The sequence below is a fragment of the Berghia stephanieae genome, chromosome 14, assembly GCF_034508935.2.
Source record: "Berghia stephanieae isolate SIO BIC M18660-M18661 chromosome 14, UCSD_Bste_1.3, whole genome shotgun sequence".
In the NCBI taxonomy this organism is placed as follows: Eukaryota; Metazoa; Mollusca; class Gastropoda; order Nudibranchia; family Aeolidiidae; genus Berghia; species Berghia stephanieae.
In genome coordinates this window covers 12675772-12693271 of record NC_088373.1, presented here as the reverse complement: position 1 = coordinate 12693271, position 17500 = coordinate 12675772, and the positions used below count along the sequence as shown (strand labels likewise).

The 17500-nt window shown below is 39.3% G+C and overlaps 2 protein-coding genes across 3 annotated transcripts in view; one reads left to right on the top strand and one right to left on the bottom strand.

The window, feature by feature from the left end:
* Positions 1-17500, bottom strand: part of LOC144960167 (uncharacterized) — a 289349-nt gene that overhangs the window by 115104 nt on the left and 156745 nt on the right. The gene's annotated exons all lie outside the window — the stretch shown is intronic.
* The window catches only part of LOC144960164 (hemicentin-1-like), a 131679-nt gene that overhangs the window by 23210 nt on the left and 90969 nt on the right, over positions 1-17500 (top strand). For both annotated transcript variants that reach the window (XM_078893174.1, XM_078893173.1), the window contains exons 2-3: positions 11836-12366; positions 15085-15281. In XM_078893174.1, the coding sequence (XP_078749300.1) occupies positions 12228-12366; positions 15085-15281 (336 nt within the window). In that variant the 5' untranslated portion in view covers positions 11836-12227. The remainder of the gene's footprint in view (positions 1-11835; positions 12367-15084; positions 15282-17500) is intronic.

The following is a 17500-nucleotide window of genomic DNA, read 5'->3' as shown; positions in this document are numbered from 1 at the left end:
GTGCTCAAAGCGCTTTACAGTGGGTCCCTGGTCAACGGCAACATTTAACATGTAGGACGGGACATGGCGCCTGTTAGGCGATATTACAATTATTTTCGGACAAAGACAACGCTGTTAACGGCCAGGTACTCATTTTACACCTGAGTACAGTGAGAGAATGTGAGTAAAGAGCCTTTTCCAAGGACTCAACTATGCCCCGAGCACGAGGCTCGAACCCAGGACCTTCCGATCCGAAAGCGAGTGCCATCCCACTAGACCACATAGCCACACGTTAATACATTACATAACCAGTTTATTTATTTTTTTCAACTTCCCAACTCATGGAATTATTTTTATAAGTTCCAATAGTAACAGGCCTTACTGGGGCCTACCTCGCATTGAAATCGTCTTGCCGGCCCGGTCATGTCGATATATTCGTCTCCATTCAATATCGATTATCGAATATTCAACTGCCTTCCATTGTTATTTTCCAATTCAAAAATCTCCCATCGTTGATTGATATGATCTTCGTTATTCCCCATTAGTGATGCGTGGAGAGATTTTCCATGAATAAAATACAGAAACAAAGGAAGGGAGAGAAAGAGGGGGGGAGAGAGAGAGAGAGAGAGAGAGAGAGAGAGAGAGAGAGAGAGAGAGAGAGAGAGAGAGAGAGAGAGAGAGGGAGAGAGAGAGAGAGGAGAGAGAGAGAGAGGGAGAGAGAGAGGGAGAGAGAGAGGAGAGAGAGAGAGAGGGAGAGAAAGATAGAGAGAGAGAGGGAGAGGAGAGAGAGAGAGAGAGAGAGAGAGAGAGAGACCGATAGGCACTTTTCCAGTTATGATCAGGTATCGACGTGTACATATATGCAGGTCTGACATCCGAATGCCATTATAGGCCTTGAGCAAAATGTTGTGTCATTAAAAAAAAGCCATTACAACAGTGAGTCAATGGATTATCAGACCTGCAAATAAGTGCACGTTGGCAGGTATCTAGAGACCTAAAGGTTCCGAACTCGGAACATATTATTGCAAGGACAAGGAGAGAGTGAATAATACGACTAGGCTAAACTTTTGCCAGTTGAAAGTGGTGAAAGTTACGTACTACGACAGATGGGATTTATTTTATTTATTTATTTATTTTCTTTTTTTTTTTTTTTTGTTTCTGTTGACATTCCAACCTACTAATGGGGGTTCTGCTTTTTTTTATTTTTTATTTTTTTTAAAGATTTTTTTTTTGGGGGGGGGGGGGGGGGGGGGGGGGGGTTAAATTATGATTGTTACACGCGTTCTAGATTGTAGCTGTTACCCATAACACAACAATAGTATCCACCTATTATTATGAAAAGTGTGTTTCCTCAAACAGTAACAGAATCAGTCACTGCTTGAACATGAAGTCGACATGAGCGAAGGAAACGTCAACTTTGTAAATGAGAATCTCGGTGAGTGGAGCTGTCTACTAACTAGTGACTGACAATGCGAAGTGAATCGTAGACTAGATGAAAAACATATACAAAGCATTCTAGAATTATGCGAGTGAAACATCCAAAGTTAAAGACCGGAAAGCTACTACGTGTTAAGATTAAACTAAATATTTACCTTCTCTTAAAACAATCGATGCAGATTACAAACTCAAACACTGAAAATGAAACCGTACCTTTGAATTATTTGGTCTCCAGTTCATTGCTGCTGACTGCTGATTAGGAACGTTAGAAGCCGGACAAAGTAGCGCCCAAAATAGATCTCCTGTCTTTGTTGTTTAAATTATAGATAGTACACTTTCAGTTCAAACAAACATGTATAAATAAAATTTTAATGTAGTTAAATTCAACATCTATGTCTGAATTATTCTGAAAATCTGGTTACAGATAGTTCTTGCTTTGTTCACACAAGCGCATTAATTTTTGAATAATTAACTTTACCCTGGTCTAAAAATAGATTGACAGTTATGTTTGATAAATCATTTGTTTAATAAAATATCAATATCTAGACATTATTTGATGCACGATCGAGTATTTATGAGTATGTGTTTATTTTGCCACCCAACAGCCACTTTTAATGGATATTTTTAAATATAATTTGCTATGGAAGGTGAGCGGTCAAAGGCAGGAGCACGTGTTTTACCACATGCGGCCAGACTGTTGTTTTGAATGCGTGACCTAAATTTTATGGTTGCCGTCTGCTATTGTTAGATGTTTTGCACTCGTCACATGGTATTTTCCAATTTTAAATAGGACAGCGATCATGTGATAGATAGGTCTAAGTCTAAGTCTAAGTCCAAAATGCTTTGCTGAAAGTCTCTAATCTGGACGAATTCTCGGAGTGTGCGCGTCCCCATAGATCTGTTCCCTACAGCACTTGCACCACACGAACGGGACCGAGATCGATCCCGGGTGAAGTCGAGATATTTCTAGCTGTGATTGGGTAGCTGGGTCTGTTTCTGTTAGATCTGGTGGAAAGTACGTTGTCTTATCCAAAAGGTAGTTATTAATTGATATTCTCCTGTTCACGCTATAGAAACTATAGGCTCTGAAAGACTATGTTTACTCTAAGAGTGTTGGGGTCAGTTTTGACGCTTCACAGCTGCTTGTACCCCTAAAAATAATTTATTATTGGTCAAAATGCGAACGGATTTGGCCAATGTTTCGTATTGATGAATATTTCACTTGAGATCCAACTATTGGCATCGATTTTGATTTGAGGCGATGGTCGCGACACTATTGTGCGGCTATGTGGTCTAGTGGTATGACACTCGCTTTCGGATCGGAAGATCCTGGGTTCGAGCCTCGCTTGGAAAAGACTCTTTATTCACATTGTCTCATCGTACTCAGGTGTAAAATGAGTGACATGGCCGTTAGCAGCGTTGTCTCTGTCGGGGAAAAAATTGTAAAAAAGGAAGATGATAGAGGGAAGGTGTATAAAATTAAGAAGCGAAGAAAAGGGAAAACAAAGGGGACTGGCTCAAATAGACCAGTATGTTTGTTTGCTTTTTAAGGGTTTTACGGCGCTTGCAACACATTTAGGTCACCTCAACGCCAGTAAAAAGGAAATTGGATTGTAAAAACATTCTAGATGTACAATATTAAAAAAAAGGACTTGAGGAAAAAGTAAGACCGGGGAAATGGTTCAAATATGGAACAGTCAGATGTAGATTCCAAGAGCACACAACAGTGCACTTAGTTTGAGATTTAAAAAAAAAGTTTCATCCAGAAACAATCACAATATCTCACAATAGATTGCATGCGCTTGGCTAAGGAGCTCACAACATTGCCATCCGGAAGTATAACTTACCAACACACAAAACTTTGTGTAACCATGATCGTTTATAATCAAGTTAATACAGTTTAGTGAGAATTACTCATAAACGCGGATGGCAAAAAACCCCCCAAAAAAATGAAATAAAAACAAAAACAAAACAAACAAACAAACCCCCCCCCCCCAAAAACAGACCTGAGTGACGTCAAATTCGAACTATCAATAGCCCAGGAGTTTTAAACTTTAAAACAATAGGGTTACCGGGAAGAAATTGGTACCAAGTTAAATTTAGTATATTTTTCTCTCAACTTACCCACAGTCGCGATTATTTTCGATGCGCGGAGTTGCCACTTAATGACAAGACAAGAAGACTCGGGTTCAGTTTATAGCCTGTGTCTCTTCTGACCTCCCATGCTGGGCAGGTGATCATTTGCTCTGTCTTCTTCTATCCCCCTACATCCGTTTTCCGAGTTTGCTTTTTGTCTTTGTCCTGGAATGAGGGTTCTTGGTTTTGTCCTTTCCCTTGTCGGATTCTTAGGCTTGTACTGGTAAGGAAGCAGTCAAATTTATAGTTATAGTTTTGGGAGGTGATATCTTTTTCCTCGTAAATCATCTTTCTGTTATGCACTATTATATTTTTCGTTTGGAGTGTATAGATAGAATGCGCGTGTCTAAGAAGCTCACAACATTGCCATCCGGAAGTATAACGGACCAACACACAAAACTATGTTTAACCATGAACGTTTATAGTCTGGTTAATACAGTTTAGTGATAATTACTCATAAACGCGGATGGCAAAAAGCATGAGTGAAGTCAGCTTCAAACTATATATAATGTTTGTAAACATTTGAGTGTATTCCTCATAGTGGGATTCTGTGCTTATCTCTGGATGAGACTTTAAGGTGATATCATATGAAGTACACTATAAGTGTGCTCTTGGAATATTCATCTAATCACAATTAGAACCCTTTTATTTGTCTTACTTTTTCTCATGAGCTTTCAATTGTAACTCTCTCTCTCTCTCTCTCTCTCTCTCTCTCTCTCTCTCTCTCTCTCTCTTTCTCTCTGAGATATATATATATATATATATATATATATATATATATATATATATATATATATATATATATTTAGACCTAGATTTCAGCGCAAGTAGAAAGGAAGGAAATGAGATAGTAATACACACACACACACACACACACACATATATATATATATATTTGTGTGTGTGTGTGTGTGTGTGTGTGTGTGTGTGTTCATTTCCTTCCTTTCTACTTGCGTTGAAATAACCTAAATGTGTTGCAAACGCCGTAAAACTCTAAAAAAACAAAAGCAAACATAGCCTATGAGACCCAACGTCTTATAGTCCGTTCCGTAGCCCGTGTGCACGCGTAGACGTGGATATCTACACAATCTTCTGATGGATTTTAATGATAATAGGATTCAACAGTTGTACCGTCACTTCCTTCCTAATGACGCATGGTAACTTAGCAACACTGGCTCTAAACTATCGGAACAATGGCGGACGCCCGTATGAAATATTTCTCCGGCGAGCATAAAAGCGTATCCAAAGGAAAAAAACCCATAAATTTGATCATGTTTTGACTTTTACACATTCTGGTCACAAGGCCTATGAAAAGTTCTAGCCAGCTTGAAGAATAAAAAGTAATGATTTTCTTTGTTTAGAACCAAGATGGCCGCCGTTGCCAGGCGGCGTGACATCAGACTACTGAATCCAATTGGCTCAAACACTAGAATTGTTAGTGACATTAAGCCGATTTTTTTTTCATTCGTTCCAGTACCATTCTTTGGGATTTTTCTTCTTTACCGTATATTTTAAAAAAACGAAGGGTCGGGGATGAGAGAACTTCTGGAGGGCTTACAGTAACAATAATATTATACACAGGGCACTGAACTCCCCGCAGGCTTGACCAAGTTTTACTTTTTACGAGATTCATGTGCACTACTCACTAACAATGCCCACCTGGGTTCAAAATGACAGCACACTTAACATAAACAATTGTTTCATTTTAATAGTTGAAACCATAGGCGTCGCTTCATGTTGTGATTTCACCATTCATAAAAAGCTGATAAAAATGTATATGGATTAACAACACATTTAGGTCATATCAGCGCTAAATAAGGAAAGAAGATAAAACTTCCCGTTATAAATTTTACATCACGAAGAAATATTATAATGGACAAGAATGACGTCATAGAATTTTGTCCAGGTTACAAACATCGGAAGGAGAATCAATTGATAAATGCGATGTACGTTAAGGAAATGGCTTCGTAGGCAGGTGAGTTTATTTTTAATCTTTGAGTTATTGTTTGATTCTCATTTAACGCTCCATCACTAAACAGAACGAAAGTCGAATGTGTTATATAAGTATAACTCGTATAGATAGTATGCAAATGACGTCACTCAGGCCTTTGTTATTGTTTTTGCCATCCGCGTTTGTGAGTTGTTCTCACTAAACTGTATTAACAAGACTATAAAAGTTCATGGTTACACAGAGTTTGTGTGTTGGTCCGTCATACTTCCGGATGGCAATGTTGTGAACTCCTTGGCCAAGCGCATTCTATCTATACTATCGTATAATATATATGTACCTATAACGGGCTACGGAACGGACTATAAGACGTTGGAAGACAAAGACTGTTTGGAAAGAGTGCAAAGGAGAGCAACAACACTTATCACACACCTGAAAGACAAAACCTACCGTGAGAGATTGAAAGAATTAAATCTCCCGACCTTAGATTACAGGAGAAGAAGAGGAGATATGATCCAAACATATAAAATAGTAAAGGGAATAGACAGGGTAGAGGCAGGATTTCTTAAACCAAACAAGAACATTCAGACACGAGGAAACAGCAAGAAACTGGAAAAAGAACGTTTTAAAACAAATGATAGAGGGAATTTTTTTTCATCTAGAATTGTAAATAACTGGAATAAACTGCAAGAAACCACAGTATCAGCAAAAAATTTGAATAAATTCAAAGCAGAGTTAGAGATAAGCAACATCCTAGGGAACAAGTTCAATTATAAAAATTGGTCCAATCATTAATAGATGAGGAGGCGCGAAGGAGACTACACCAAGTCTAAAAGCTCTATACAGAGGTATCCAGGTATCCAGGTATCCAGCTATAATATATATAAATATAAGTTATAAAACATTTTTCATTAATTTCATTGTTTAAAATTTCCAGTGGAGCATAAGTCGTGCAGCCATCTTGGTTCGTCACCACAGTTAGTGCGTAGGTTAACCCTCTCCTTACCAACCATAGGAAAATCGTCACATTCATTACCATACAACCAACATTTTACTTATTCAAATTTCTTTTGTACATCATAAAATTTAAAGAAAATGAACATTGTGTTGTAGCGCATGTTTTGCTAAAGAAACTAGATATGTATCGCAATAATTTTACTGCTAGATAATATATTATGTCAGAGTGATAAAAATATATTTTTGTGGGGAGACCTTCCATAAGCCACATGCCAAGTCTTCTTCCGATTTGTTTTTTCACCGTTGATCTTTTGTCATGTGTTTATTTGGGAGGCCTTCCGAAAGCTCCTACATCCTAGGAATTCTTTGTTTTTTATATTATTCTAGTAGGGGGTTTGGGAGGCTGGAAACTTAAAAAAAAAAAAAAGAATTATTATTATTATTATTATTATTATTATTATTATTATTATTATTATTATTATTATTATTATTATTATTATTATTATTATTATTATTATTATTATTATTATTATTATCATTATCATTATCATTATCATCATTATTATTATTATCATTATCATTATTATTATTATTATTATTATTATTATTATTATTATTCTTATTATTATTATTATCATTATTATTCAAAGTTAGAATTGAAGGAGTTGCGGGAAACCTGACGCGCGTTCTTCGGGCTCATGACTAAGGGAAACAACCCAAATATTCCTTGAACTAATCCTAATATGAAGAAAACAAAAATCCTAGGACCTTCACTACGGCCTATCTATAACTAATACTAAGAGAGAAAAAAAACAATCGGACCTCGAGCTAACTCTAATAGAAAAACAAAAGGAGGCTTTGCGAAAGCTCCTTGTGCTAAAGAAATTAACCCAAATATTCACTCAACTAACCCAAACAGAGAATAAAACCTCGTACCTTATACTGACCCTAATATATATATATATTATATATATAATATATATATATATATATATATATATATATATATATATATATATATATATATATATATATATATATATATATTATATATATATATTATATATCAAGAATAAGGTAGGGGACGGGGGAGGGTGGGGGTTTATTGAAGAATACTAGACGGTGATAGTGTTATTAGTGGTCCCCTACCTACCTATTAAGATGTTTGATAATTGTCTTTTTGGTAAACCGAGCTTCATTAAAATCGACCAATATACGACATAACATTTCTCTTGGCAAAATGAAAAAGCAAAACAAAAACAAATCCAAGTTTTGTTTTATAATAAAATAAAAAAGATTCCCTTTATTCATCCCCATGGGGAAATTTGTTTGTAGGGTCTGTTCCAAGGGAAGACTGGAATAACCCAGGCGTCAGCCGCAGTGCAGCGTCGCAAAGAGAGCTAGGGTGAGGTGACTCGCGCAGCGGCGGGTCATCGAACTCGGTACCTTTCAGGTACGAAGCAAAGACGGTACCGCTAAGCCACGCTGCCCCATTGCTGTGTACGGCAAACTGGGTGACGCTCTCTTGCCTCCATTTCGTCCTATAGGGAATGAGATTAGCGGAAGAGTAGCGTCCCTTGATTGGACATCACCTTACATAGAGAACGTCAAAATGGTTTTGCGCATGTGTTTCTCTCGTCCTCGCTTTCGGTGAAGTGTCTCATGCCGCTTTCATCGGAAGCGAGGACGAGAGACGCATGCGCACAACCAACATGAGGTTCTCTCTCTATTAACTTTTCCGCCTGTGACGTCTAATCAAGGGAAGCTACTCTTCCGTTAATCTCATTCCCTATAATGTCCTACTGTTATTATCATTAGTTCGTTGTGTTTGTCTCATCTACAATTTTTGTCTTATTTCTCTTGTTTTTCCTTCTCCACATTTTATGTTGCCATCAAAAGTTGTAAAGCGTTGGCCAGAGCTCCTCCTCCTCCTCCTCCTCCTCATCATCATCATCATCATCATCATCATCATCATCATCATCATCATCATCATCATCATCATCATCATCATCATCATCATCTTCGTCATCATCGTCGTCGTCGTCGTCGTCGTCGCAACTTCAAATATCAATCAATTCAAAAGACTCTTACTTGTCAAGAAGTGTCTAATCCGACACGTCCTGAAGAAAAAAAATTGAGCATTTTTATAACAATATTCGACATAAAATTTCTCTTGGCAAAATGAAAAAGCAAAACAAAAACAAATCCAAGTTTTGTTTTATCTGTGTAGATACGGCAAACTCGGTAACGCTCTAGCGCCTCCATTTCGTCCTATAATGTCCTACTGTTATTATCATTAGTCATTATGTTGGTCTCATCTATAATTTCTCTCTTATTTCTCTTCCTTTTCCTTCTCAACATTTTATGTTGGCATCAAATGTTGTAAAGCGTTGGCTAAAGCTTAAACAAATACATAATTTAATCGAAATAGATTGAATCCAATTACCTTACTTTTGATTCAAAACCGGTAAATCAATGAAATCATTTCCTATTTTCACCTAGATTCTCTAAAGCTAATGTCTACTATTACTATATCTAGTGGTAAATTTGGAATTCGTTTTGTTTAAGACTTATAATATTATGAATAGACGTCTTGGTGATAAAATCGAACTAGGAATCTCAGACACACAATGGTAATAAAGAAAGGGTGTGTGTCGACCCCTAACAGGTAATTCAATGACGATCACAATACACTCTTCAACTCCCACCCCCCTCCCCCCCCCCAACCCCGTGGGGAGGGGGGGGGGGGAAGCTCTTTGTCATTGAATACAAAGGTTGATTTGTTGTATGTAAAATAATTATTACGAAATGAATTGCTCTTTGTGGATTTGCATTTTTGCTTATTTTTTTATTTTTGTGATTTGCTAAAGTTATTGATATTTGCTATCGATTCTATGAATCTTAAAATCAATAATAGAATTACTTAGACAAATAAAATGGGCATGCCGATGTATGAAAATAATTGAAAATAAAGAAATTAAGCTGTGTAAAGTAAGATAAAAGAGGTTTGCAATTATATTATTTAATCCTCGGTGTATTAACTTTGTATGCACACACCAGAATTGCCTTTGTGTATATGCTTGTTTATGTGTGTGTGTGTGTGTGTGTTTGTTTGTTTGTTTGTGTGTGTGTTTATGTGTGTGTGTGTGTTTGTGTGTGTGTTTATGTGTGTGTGTGTGTGTTTGTGTGTGTGTGTGTGTGTTTGTTTGTTTGTTTGTGTGTGTGTTTATGTGTGTGTGTGTAACTGTGCATATGTGTGTGCAGCTTTCCTCTCGTTTAGTTTCGAAAATACGAATCTCGTTTCTTCTTCACTGACCTCAATAGTCATTTCATCTTCCAAAGCCCTGTCTAATTTATGTTTTTCATTTTCAATATCAAATTTGTTTGCAGTGTCGAAATGTGAATAAAATGTATTTAGAGTTTCAATATCGATATCTTCTGATATAATCGTGGGCTTTGGATTATAGTTAACAGCAGTTTTAAGCCCCCGCCACGTGTCCAGTATATCCCCAGAAGAAAAGCATTTTTCAATTTTATTTTGTACTTGTTTCTGCAATTAGATATTACTCTCTTTATCTCTTTTTGTTTTGTTTTAAGACCTTTTTTGTTTCCACTGGTAAAGAGAGTTTTCTTTTGGTTCACTAAACGTTTTAGATCTTTTGTTATCCAAGGCTTGTTGTTAGGATAGTATCTTATTTCTTTTTTACAACACAGACACACACACACGCATACACACACATTATAACGACTAGAAAACAACCCCAACTTTCGCATTATATCGGTGGCTATAAATTCAAGTTCCAGCACCTTTTGAATGGAATTGAGTTTTATGTGAATATGATCAAAATAAGGAGATTTTAAGTTCTTTAATAAATTTCATCATCTTAATCTCACTCTCATCAGTGCCGTCACTATTTTTTTAAACGTATTTTAAACTCAATTTTTCTATTTTGAGCTTAAGATTAACATTTTTAATTTTTAAAAATCCCCTTATTCATCTTATAGGGGAAAAATATTTTTCTCTCAGCTCTATTCCATGGGAAGACTGGAATAACCCAGGCGTTAGCCGCAGTGCTCCGCGGCAAATTGAGCTAGGGCGAGGTGACTTGCTCAGCAGCGGGTGATCGAACTCGGTACCTTTCGGGTACGAAGCAAAGACCGTACCGCTGAGCCACTCACTCACTCACTCACTCTCTCTCTCTCTCTCTCTCTCTCTCTCTCTCTCTCTCAATACTCTCCGGGACTGCTGGCACTTGAGGCAATGGAAGGGATCTCCACCTGGTCCTGTCAGCAGATATTCTTTGGGGCCATCTCGAGCGACAGGCAGACCCCTGTGCTTTTAGGTCCCTCTCTACGGTGGTACGCCTCCAAGTGTCCTTGTGGCGGCCTCGCTTCCTCTTTCCTTGGGTTGTCCACCATCATCATCATCATTGCCTTTTTCACCCTGGGTCAGGGTATAGGCCACAGACAAACAGTTTCCATCCTTCTCTATCTTGAGCCAACTTTTTTATCTCATTCCAGGTCTTACCACTTCTCTGTATATCAGCTTCTTTAATTCTTCTCCATGTTCCTCGTGGCCTTCCCCTTGATCTTCTGAGTTGTCCACCCCTGACATAATATTATTTCCGAATGATTGGTCACTTAAATGTCACGGGAAATACAATGAACACTATTATTGTGCCGCTATGTGGTCTTGCGTATTACACCCTCTTTCAAATCCGAAGTTCCTGGCTTCGAGCCTCTCTTTTTCTCTTTCTCTCTCTCTCTCTCTCTCTCTCTCTCTCTCTCTCTCTCTCTCTCTCTCTTTCTTTCTCTCTCAGTGCATAGTTGAGTCCTCTTTACTCACATTCTCTCAGCGTACTCGAGTGTAAAATGAGTACTTGGCCTTTTACAGCGTTGTCTCTGTCGAAAAAAAAGATGTAATATCGCCTAACCGGCGCCATGTTTCATTCTATATATATATATATATATATATATATATATATATATATATATATAATATATATATATATAGATATATATTAAGCTTAGCTGTTGGTTAGGGCTCCTTTGTAAAGCGCTTTGAGTACTTCTAGTGGATATTGCCCTATATAAAAGCTCAAGTTTTTCTTGTGTGTGTGTGTGTGTGTGTGTGTGTGTGTTTAGACGTAGTTTCTTTAAATTACAGCATTCCTTTGTAAATCGCTTTGAGTACGTTTAATGGATATTGCGCTGTATAAAAGCTCAAGTTTTTTTTTGTGATTTTTTTAAAAGACGTAGTTTCTTTAAATTACAGCATTCCTTTGTAAATCGCTTTGAGTACGTTTAATGGATATTGCGCTATTTAAAAAAAATCAATTTTAAACAATATTTGATATCTATTTTCTTCTATTTCACAGATCATTTTCGACTATCCGGACTCTTCAAACATGGGTAGATGACATCGGCGACAACCACGCCTGTCAGAGCTGATCTGGTTCGATGGATGGCTCGTCTAATCTAGTCGAACCCAGATGACAATGAATTAATCCAACATCATGAAATAGAATTCCTTATCATTTATTTAACAGGAATTTTTTTCTCCTAATCATATTGTCAAACAACATTGACAATTAACCATCAACAGTCAAGGAAGAAGAACTTACAATAAAACGACAAACAAATATTTTTAAAAAGTTCAATCATTTGGGAATCGTAAAAGAAGGGCCGTTTGAAGATATTCATTCAGCGAGCACGTTTAAATTTGGATGCTGGTGATATTTGTAGATATCGCCTGCTGCATAGATCAAGGATGGACAGAAAGTGTTATAAAAATGAAATAAGAATGACAGAAAGTGAAAACAGACGGAGGAGAATGAGTCTCTCTGGCAACACATGCAGAATTATTTTTGTATATTTTCTTATACAGTGTCTTTCACATAGAGTTTTAGGTGAGTATAACATTGATATTCTATGGATTGGCGTGAGTAAAACATTTCTGCTATGGTAGTCTGTTGTCGTTGTCTTCGTCACCACCACCACCACCATCATCATCATCATCATCATCACCATCATCATCATCATCATCATCATCTTCATCGTCGTCGTCGTCGTCGTCATCACCATCATCATCATCATCATCATCATCTTCATCATAACAATCATTACCACTGCTAGTACCGCATACACCTCCACCCCCACCAATGACACCAATAACACCACCACCATTACCATCATCATCATCACCACCACCACCACCACCATTACCATCATCATCACCACCACCACCACCACCACCACCACCACCACCACCACCACCACCATCATCATCATCATCATCATCATCTTCATCATAGCAATCATTACCACTGCTAGTACCGCATACACCTCCACCCCCACCAATGACACCAATAACACCACCACCATTACCATCATCATCATCACCACCACCACCACCACCATCACCATCATCATCACCACCACCACCACCACCACCACCACCACCACCACCACCACCACCACCACCACCACCACCATCATCATCATCATCATCATCATCATCATCATCATCATCATCGTCATCATCATCATCATCATCATCTTCATCATAGCATTCATTACCATTGCTAGCACCGCATACACCCCACCCCCACCAATGACACCAATACCACCACCACTATTACCATCAACATCATCACCACCACCACCACCACCACCACCACCACCACCACCACCACCACCACCATCATCATCAGTAACAGTGATACAAAATCTGTACGGAATTTTTTCTAAACTAAATTATTGGATTCGTTTAAACCAACGACATAGCTATAGTCTAAGTCGGGAAAGCTTATAGTGCTTGTTTGAATCATTCCATTAGCAAGTTATAGAAATCCAAATTTTCATTTCATTCAGAACAAGTTTTCTGTTAGACCCTTTAAAAAAAGTAATTATAATGTTACAATTGCCGTTAATGCTAATAGTCAAATACTCGTAATTATTAATACGAGATACGCATGGAATTAACTATATACGGCTATGTGGTCTTGTGGTCCTGGGTTCGAACCTCGTCGGTGCATAGTTGAGTCCTAGGAAAAGGCTCTTAACTTACATTTTCTCAGGTGTAAAATGAGTACCAGGCCATTAACAAGCGTTGTCTCTGTCCGAAAAAATTGTAAAATCGTGTAACAAGCGTCATGTCTCGTTCTTCATGTTAAGCGTTGCTGTTGGTCAGGGACCCCTTGTAAAGCGCTTTGTTGAGAACGTTTAGTGGATATTGCGCTATATAAAAACTCAATTTAAAAAAAAATTAATTTATATACAATGTATCTTACACCAGGATCGACTGCAGGTTCCAGGTCGTACAAAAATGTCATCCAGACAATGATCATGCTATATCACGATGTACTAGGATATCATTATCCTTCTTCATTTGAGGCGAGACAGATGGCAAAAGGGGTGTAATATTTGTCTAATAATCAAGTCAAAAGTCAATAAGATAAGATAAAATAACACCGAAATGCCTCATGTGTTCGTTCGTCTTCACTCGTTTTTTTAAATCAAAAATCAAAAGCCAAAAGTCAACAACATTGCAGTCCAAACAGTTCAGAATAAAGGCAAATTATAATTTCGTAAACAAAGGGAAGTAATACAATAAATTCTTCATTCATCTATATTTTCAACAGGGGGTAAGGCATTTACAATGCCATCATTGAAACCCAAGTTCGAATCCAGCTTCTTCGCCAATTCATTCTCTATTTCACTGAGCAAGAAACGTAGCCCTTTTGATTTTTTTTATCTTTTTTTTTTTTTTTGGTTTTTTTTTTTGCTGAGCTGCACTTGCAACTGGTGCCGGGATATCTCGGTCTTTTCCCGAGGCAATCCTAAAGAAAATTGTCTTCTAAGGATGAATGAGGAGAATAATTATATTTCAAGAGTTCAGGGAGGGGGGGGGGGGGGGGGGGGGGGGGGGGGGTATAAAACCACAGGTGTCTATTTTGACATTTGTGACCCATCACCTCAAAACGGAATTAAGTCGGGATGATTAAGATGCTGAAAACTGGATTTATAGCCAGAAATATCAGACTTGCGTTGGGTTTGTATGTTTTATTGAGGATAATGAATATCATATTTTAGAGTGCTAATACCAATTATACCTATTCTTGACAAGTTTAGCTGTAATTTGACTTTTTAGTATCTGATTCATCCCGACATAATACCGTTTTGAGTCGATGGGTGACATTTTTGTGACTGTTCCCTTTGAGTGATAACAGGGATCTGAGCTTCCCCTCTATAAATAAAATAGCGGAAAAAAATCCAATAACCATAAATCTTTAATGGCTACAGTTTTTCCGCTGTTTTTTTTTATAGAGGAAAAGTTTAGAACCCTAACATCACTCAATGAGGCAGTCACAGAAATGTCAAATGTGGACATCTCTGCTTCCCCCCCCCCCCCCCCCCCTTTAAAAAAAAAAATCTCATTTCATTTTTATCTGATATATTATTTACTCATTTCTTCCATCTCCTCATCCTCCTCCTCCTACTCCCCCTCCTCCTACTCCCCCTCCTCCTCCTACTCCTCCTACTCCCCTCCTCCTCCTCCTACTCCTCCTCCCCCTCCTCCCCTTCCTCCTCTTCCTCCTACTCCTACTCCTCCTCCTCCTCCCCAGGTCAAAATAACTTGGTCGTGACTATACAGCCGTCGTCCAATGAGTTTGTGGCTGGTGTGGATTATATTTTATTATGCAAGCTCGACACTTCTACGACAGGAAGCTTTAGCGGGAAAAGCCCGTTGACATGGAGCAGCTCTGCAGGAAGCCTTCCCCCAAGGTCATATGAAGTTGAGGCCGAGGATGATGTTGGTTCGGTGAGAAATTTTCTTAAATTTATTAAATGATTGGTAGAAACAATGACTGAAACGCTAGTGTCTCTGTATTTTATGGTTGCCCGTCTGTGTGGTTTATTTTGAAACGTCTTGAGCTGCACATACGAGATGGAAGTCGGTTTGGACGAATTCAATCCCTCGTGGGGGCGGGGACGTAACCTCCTCTAAGCTTGGTGAGAAGTTGCCAGGATTTGATACCAGTAAGAGGAGACACTGGATGACTGCGAATCGGCTTCGGTCGAGGAGCTGCCTCACGGCCAGTGCGCTTCATCGGTGGGGTCTTTCTACCTGTCCAACATGTACCCGCTGTGGGCAAGAACCTGAGACGGCAGAGCATCTAGTCGAACGGTGTGTTGTGACGATGCTACCCGGCGGAATTGCGACGGTGCACGAATGCGGACTAGACTTTGCTGATTGGGTCGAATGTCATAACATAGTAGTGTGAAAACCATAAGAGGCTGCTGCCTTCGATGAACATGGTAGTGAGCATAGCAGTGTGGCGCCCGGGATGGCGGCGGCCATTCGGGGCACCGGGTTGGACCGTGGCCTTCGCAAAGTTATGGCCTGACACTGACCAAAAAATGACGTCAAAATGCCAGTCTTTTGCCACATAAGTTAACAAATCGTGAGTTATATTCAATAATTCAACCAATGAAATAACTTGTTTCCATGAGCTCTACTAACGACAACTCACTAAGCGGTGCAAAAACCAAATAATGACGTCAAACTGCCAGTCCTTTTGGATTTCAGTATCAGGCTATAACATAACGATGGCTACGGTTAAATCGCCATACAAGCATCATGTCTCGTACTAATATGTTAAGTGTTGCTGTTCTCCTCCTCCCCCCCCCCCCTCATCCTCCTCCTCATCCTCCTTCTCCTCCTCCTCCTCCATCTCCTCCTCCTCCTCCATCTCCTCCTCCTCCTCCTCCTCTCCTCCTCCTCCCCTCCTCCTCCTCCTCCCCTCCTCCTCCTCCTCCTCCATTCTCCTCCTCCTCCTCCTCCTCCTCTCCTCCTCCTCCTCCTCCTCCTCCTCCTCCTCCTCCTCCTCCCTCCTCCTCCTCCTCCTCCTCCCTCCTCCTCCCCTCTCCTCCTCCTCCTCCTCCTCCTCCTCCCCCTCCTCTCCCTCCCCTCCCCTCCTCCTCCTCCTCCTCCCCCCTCCTCCTCCTCCTCCTCCTCCTCCTCCTCCTCCTCCTCCTCCTCCTCCTCCTCCTCCTCCCCTCCTCCTCCTCCCCTCCTCCTCCTCCTCCTCCTCCTCCTCCTCCCCCTCCTCCTCCTCCTCCTCCTCCTCCTCCTCCTCCTCCTCCTCCTCCTCCTCCTCCTCCTCCTCCTCCTCCCTCCTCCTCCTCCTCCTCCTCCTCCTCCCTCCTCCCTCCTCCTCCCTCCTCCTCCTCCTCCTCCTCCATCTCCTCCTCCTCCTCCTCCTCCTCGTCCATTGGTCCATGATCCGGTCATGTCTAAAAAAAAACTTCAGAAAAAAACATTGAGCTTTTATATTAGAGCATTATCGAATAAATTGGTTCAAAGCGATTTAAAATGGCTCCCAAGCCAAAGTAACATTGGGCATGTAGGAACGAGACATGAGGCCTGTTGGGCGTTCATAAATTAATTTCTGACAGCGACAACGCTGTTGTCAAACAGATACTCATTTTCACCTGAGTAAGCAAGAGAATGTAATTAAGGAACCGTCCATAAGGACACCAGGCATGGAATTACACCAGAAAACTCATTTAGATGTCTTCGTTAGGACATCCTTCATGCAATGCCTGTTTTATTTCTTTTACATTAAAATTCAAAGGAGTATTTTAGGCAATTTGTCAAGATGAAAAATACACAATTTATAAAATAAATATATAGAGAAATAATTAGATAGAAAGTGAATAAATGAATAAATGACACTTACTTGAGTACGTGGGCGCCACAATGTAATATAATACAAGCAAATGATTTTTTAGGAAACAAAATAAACAGGGCTTTGAGTCTGTTGCGACAGGCTAAAAGCGCAGTATATTGTAAATGCTATATAATATTAATTATTTAAAAATCATAAAAAGGTCTGTATTCCATGGTCTTTGTATTTGGTCAAACCTTACGATTCTAATCATGGATTTTGATACTGGCATTCTGCAGAGTACAACCAGTCAGTACGCGTATAAAGAAACAAAGATGGAAACTGTTCGGACACGTGCTCCGGCGAGATG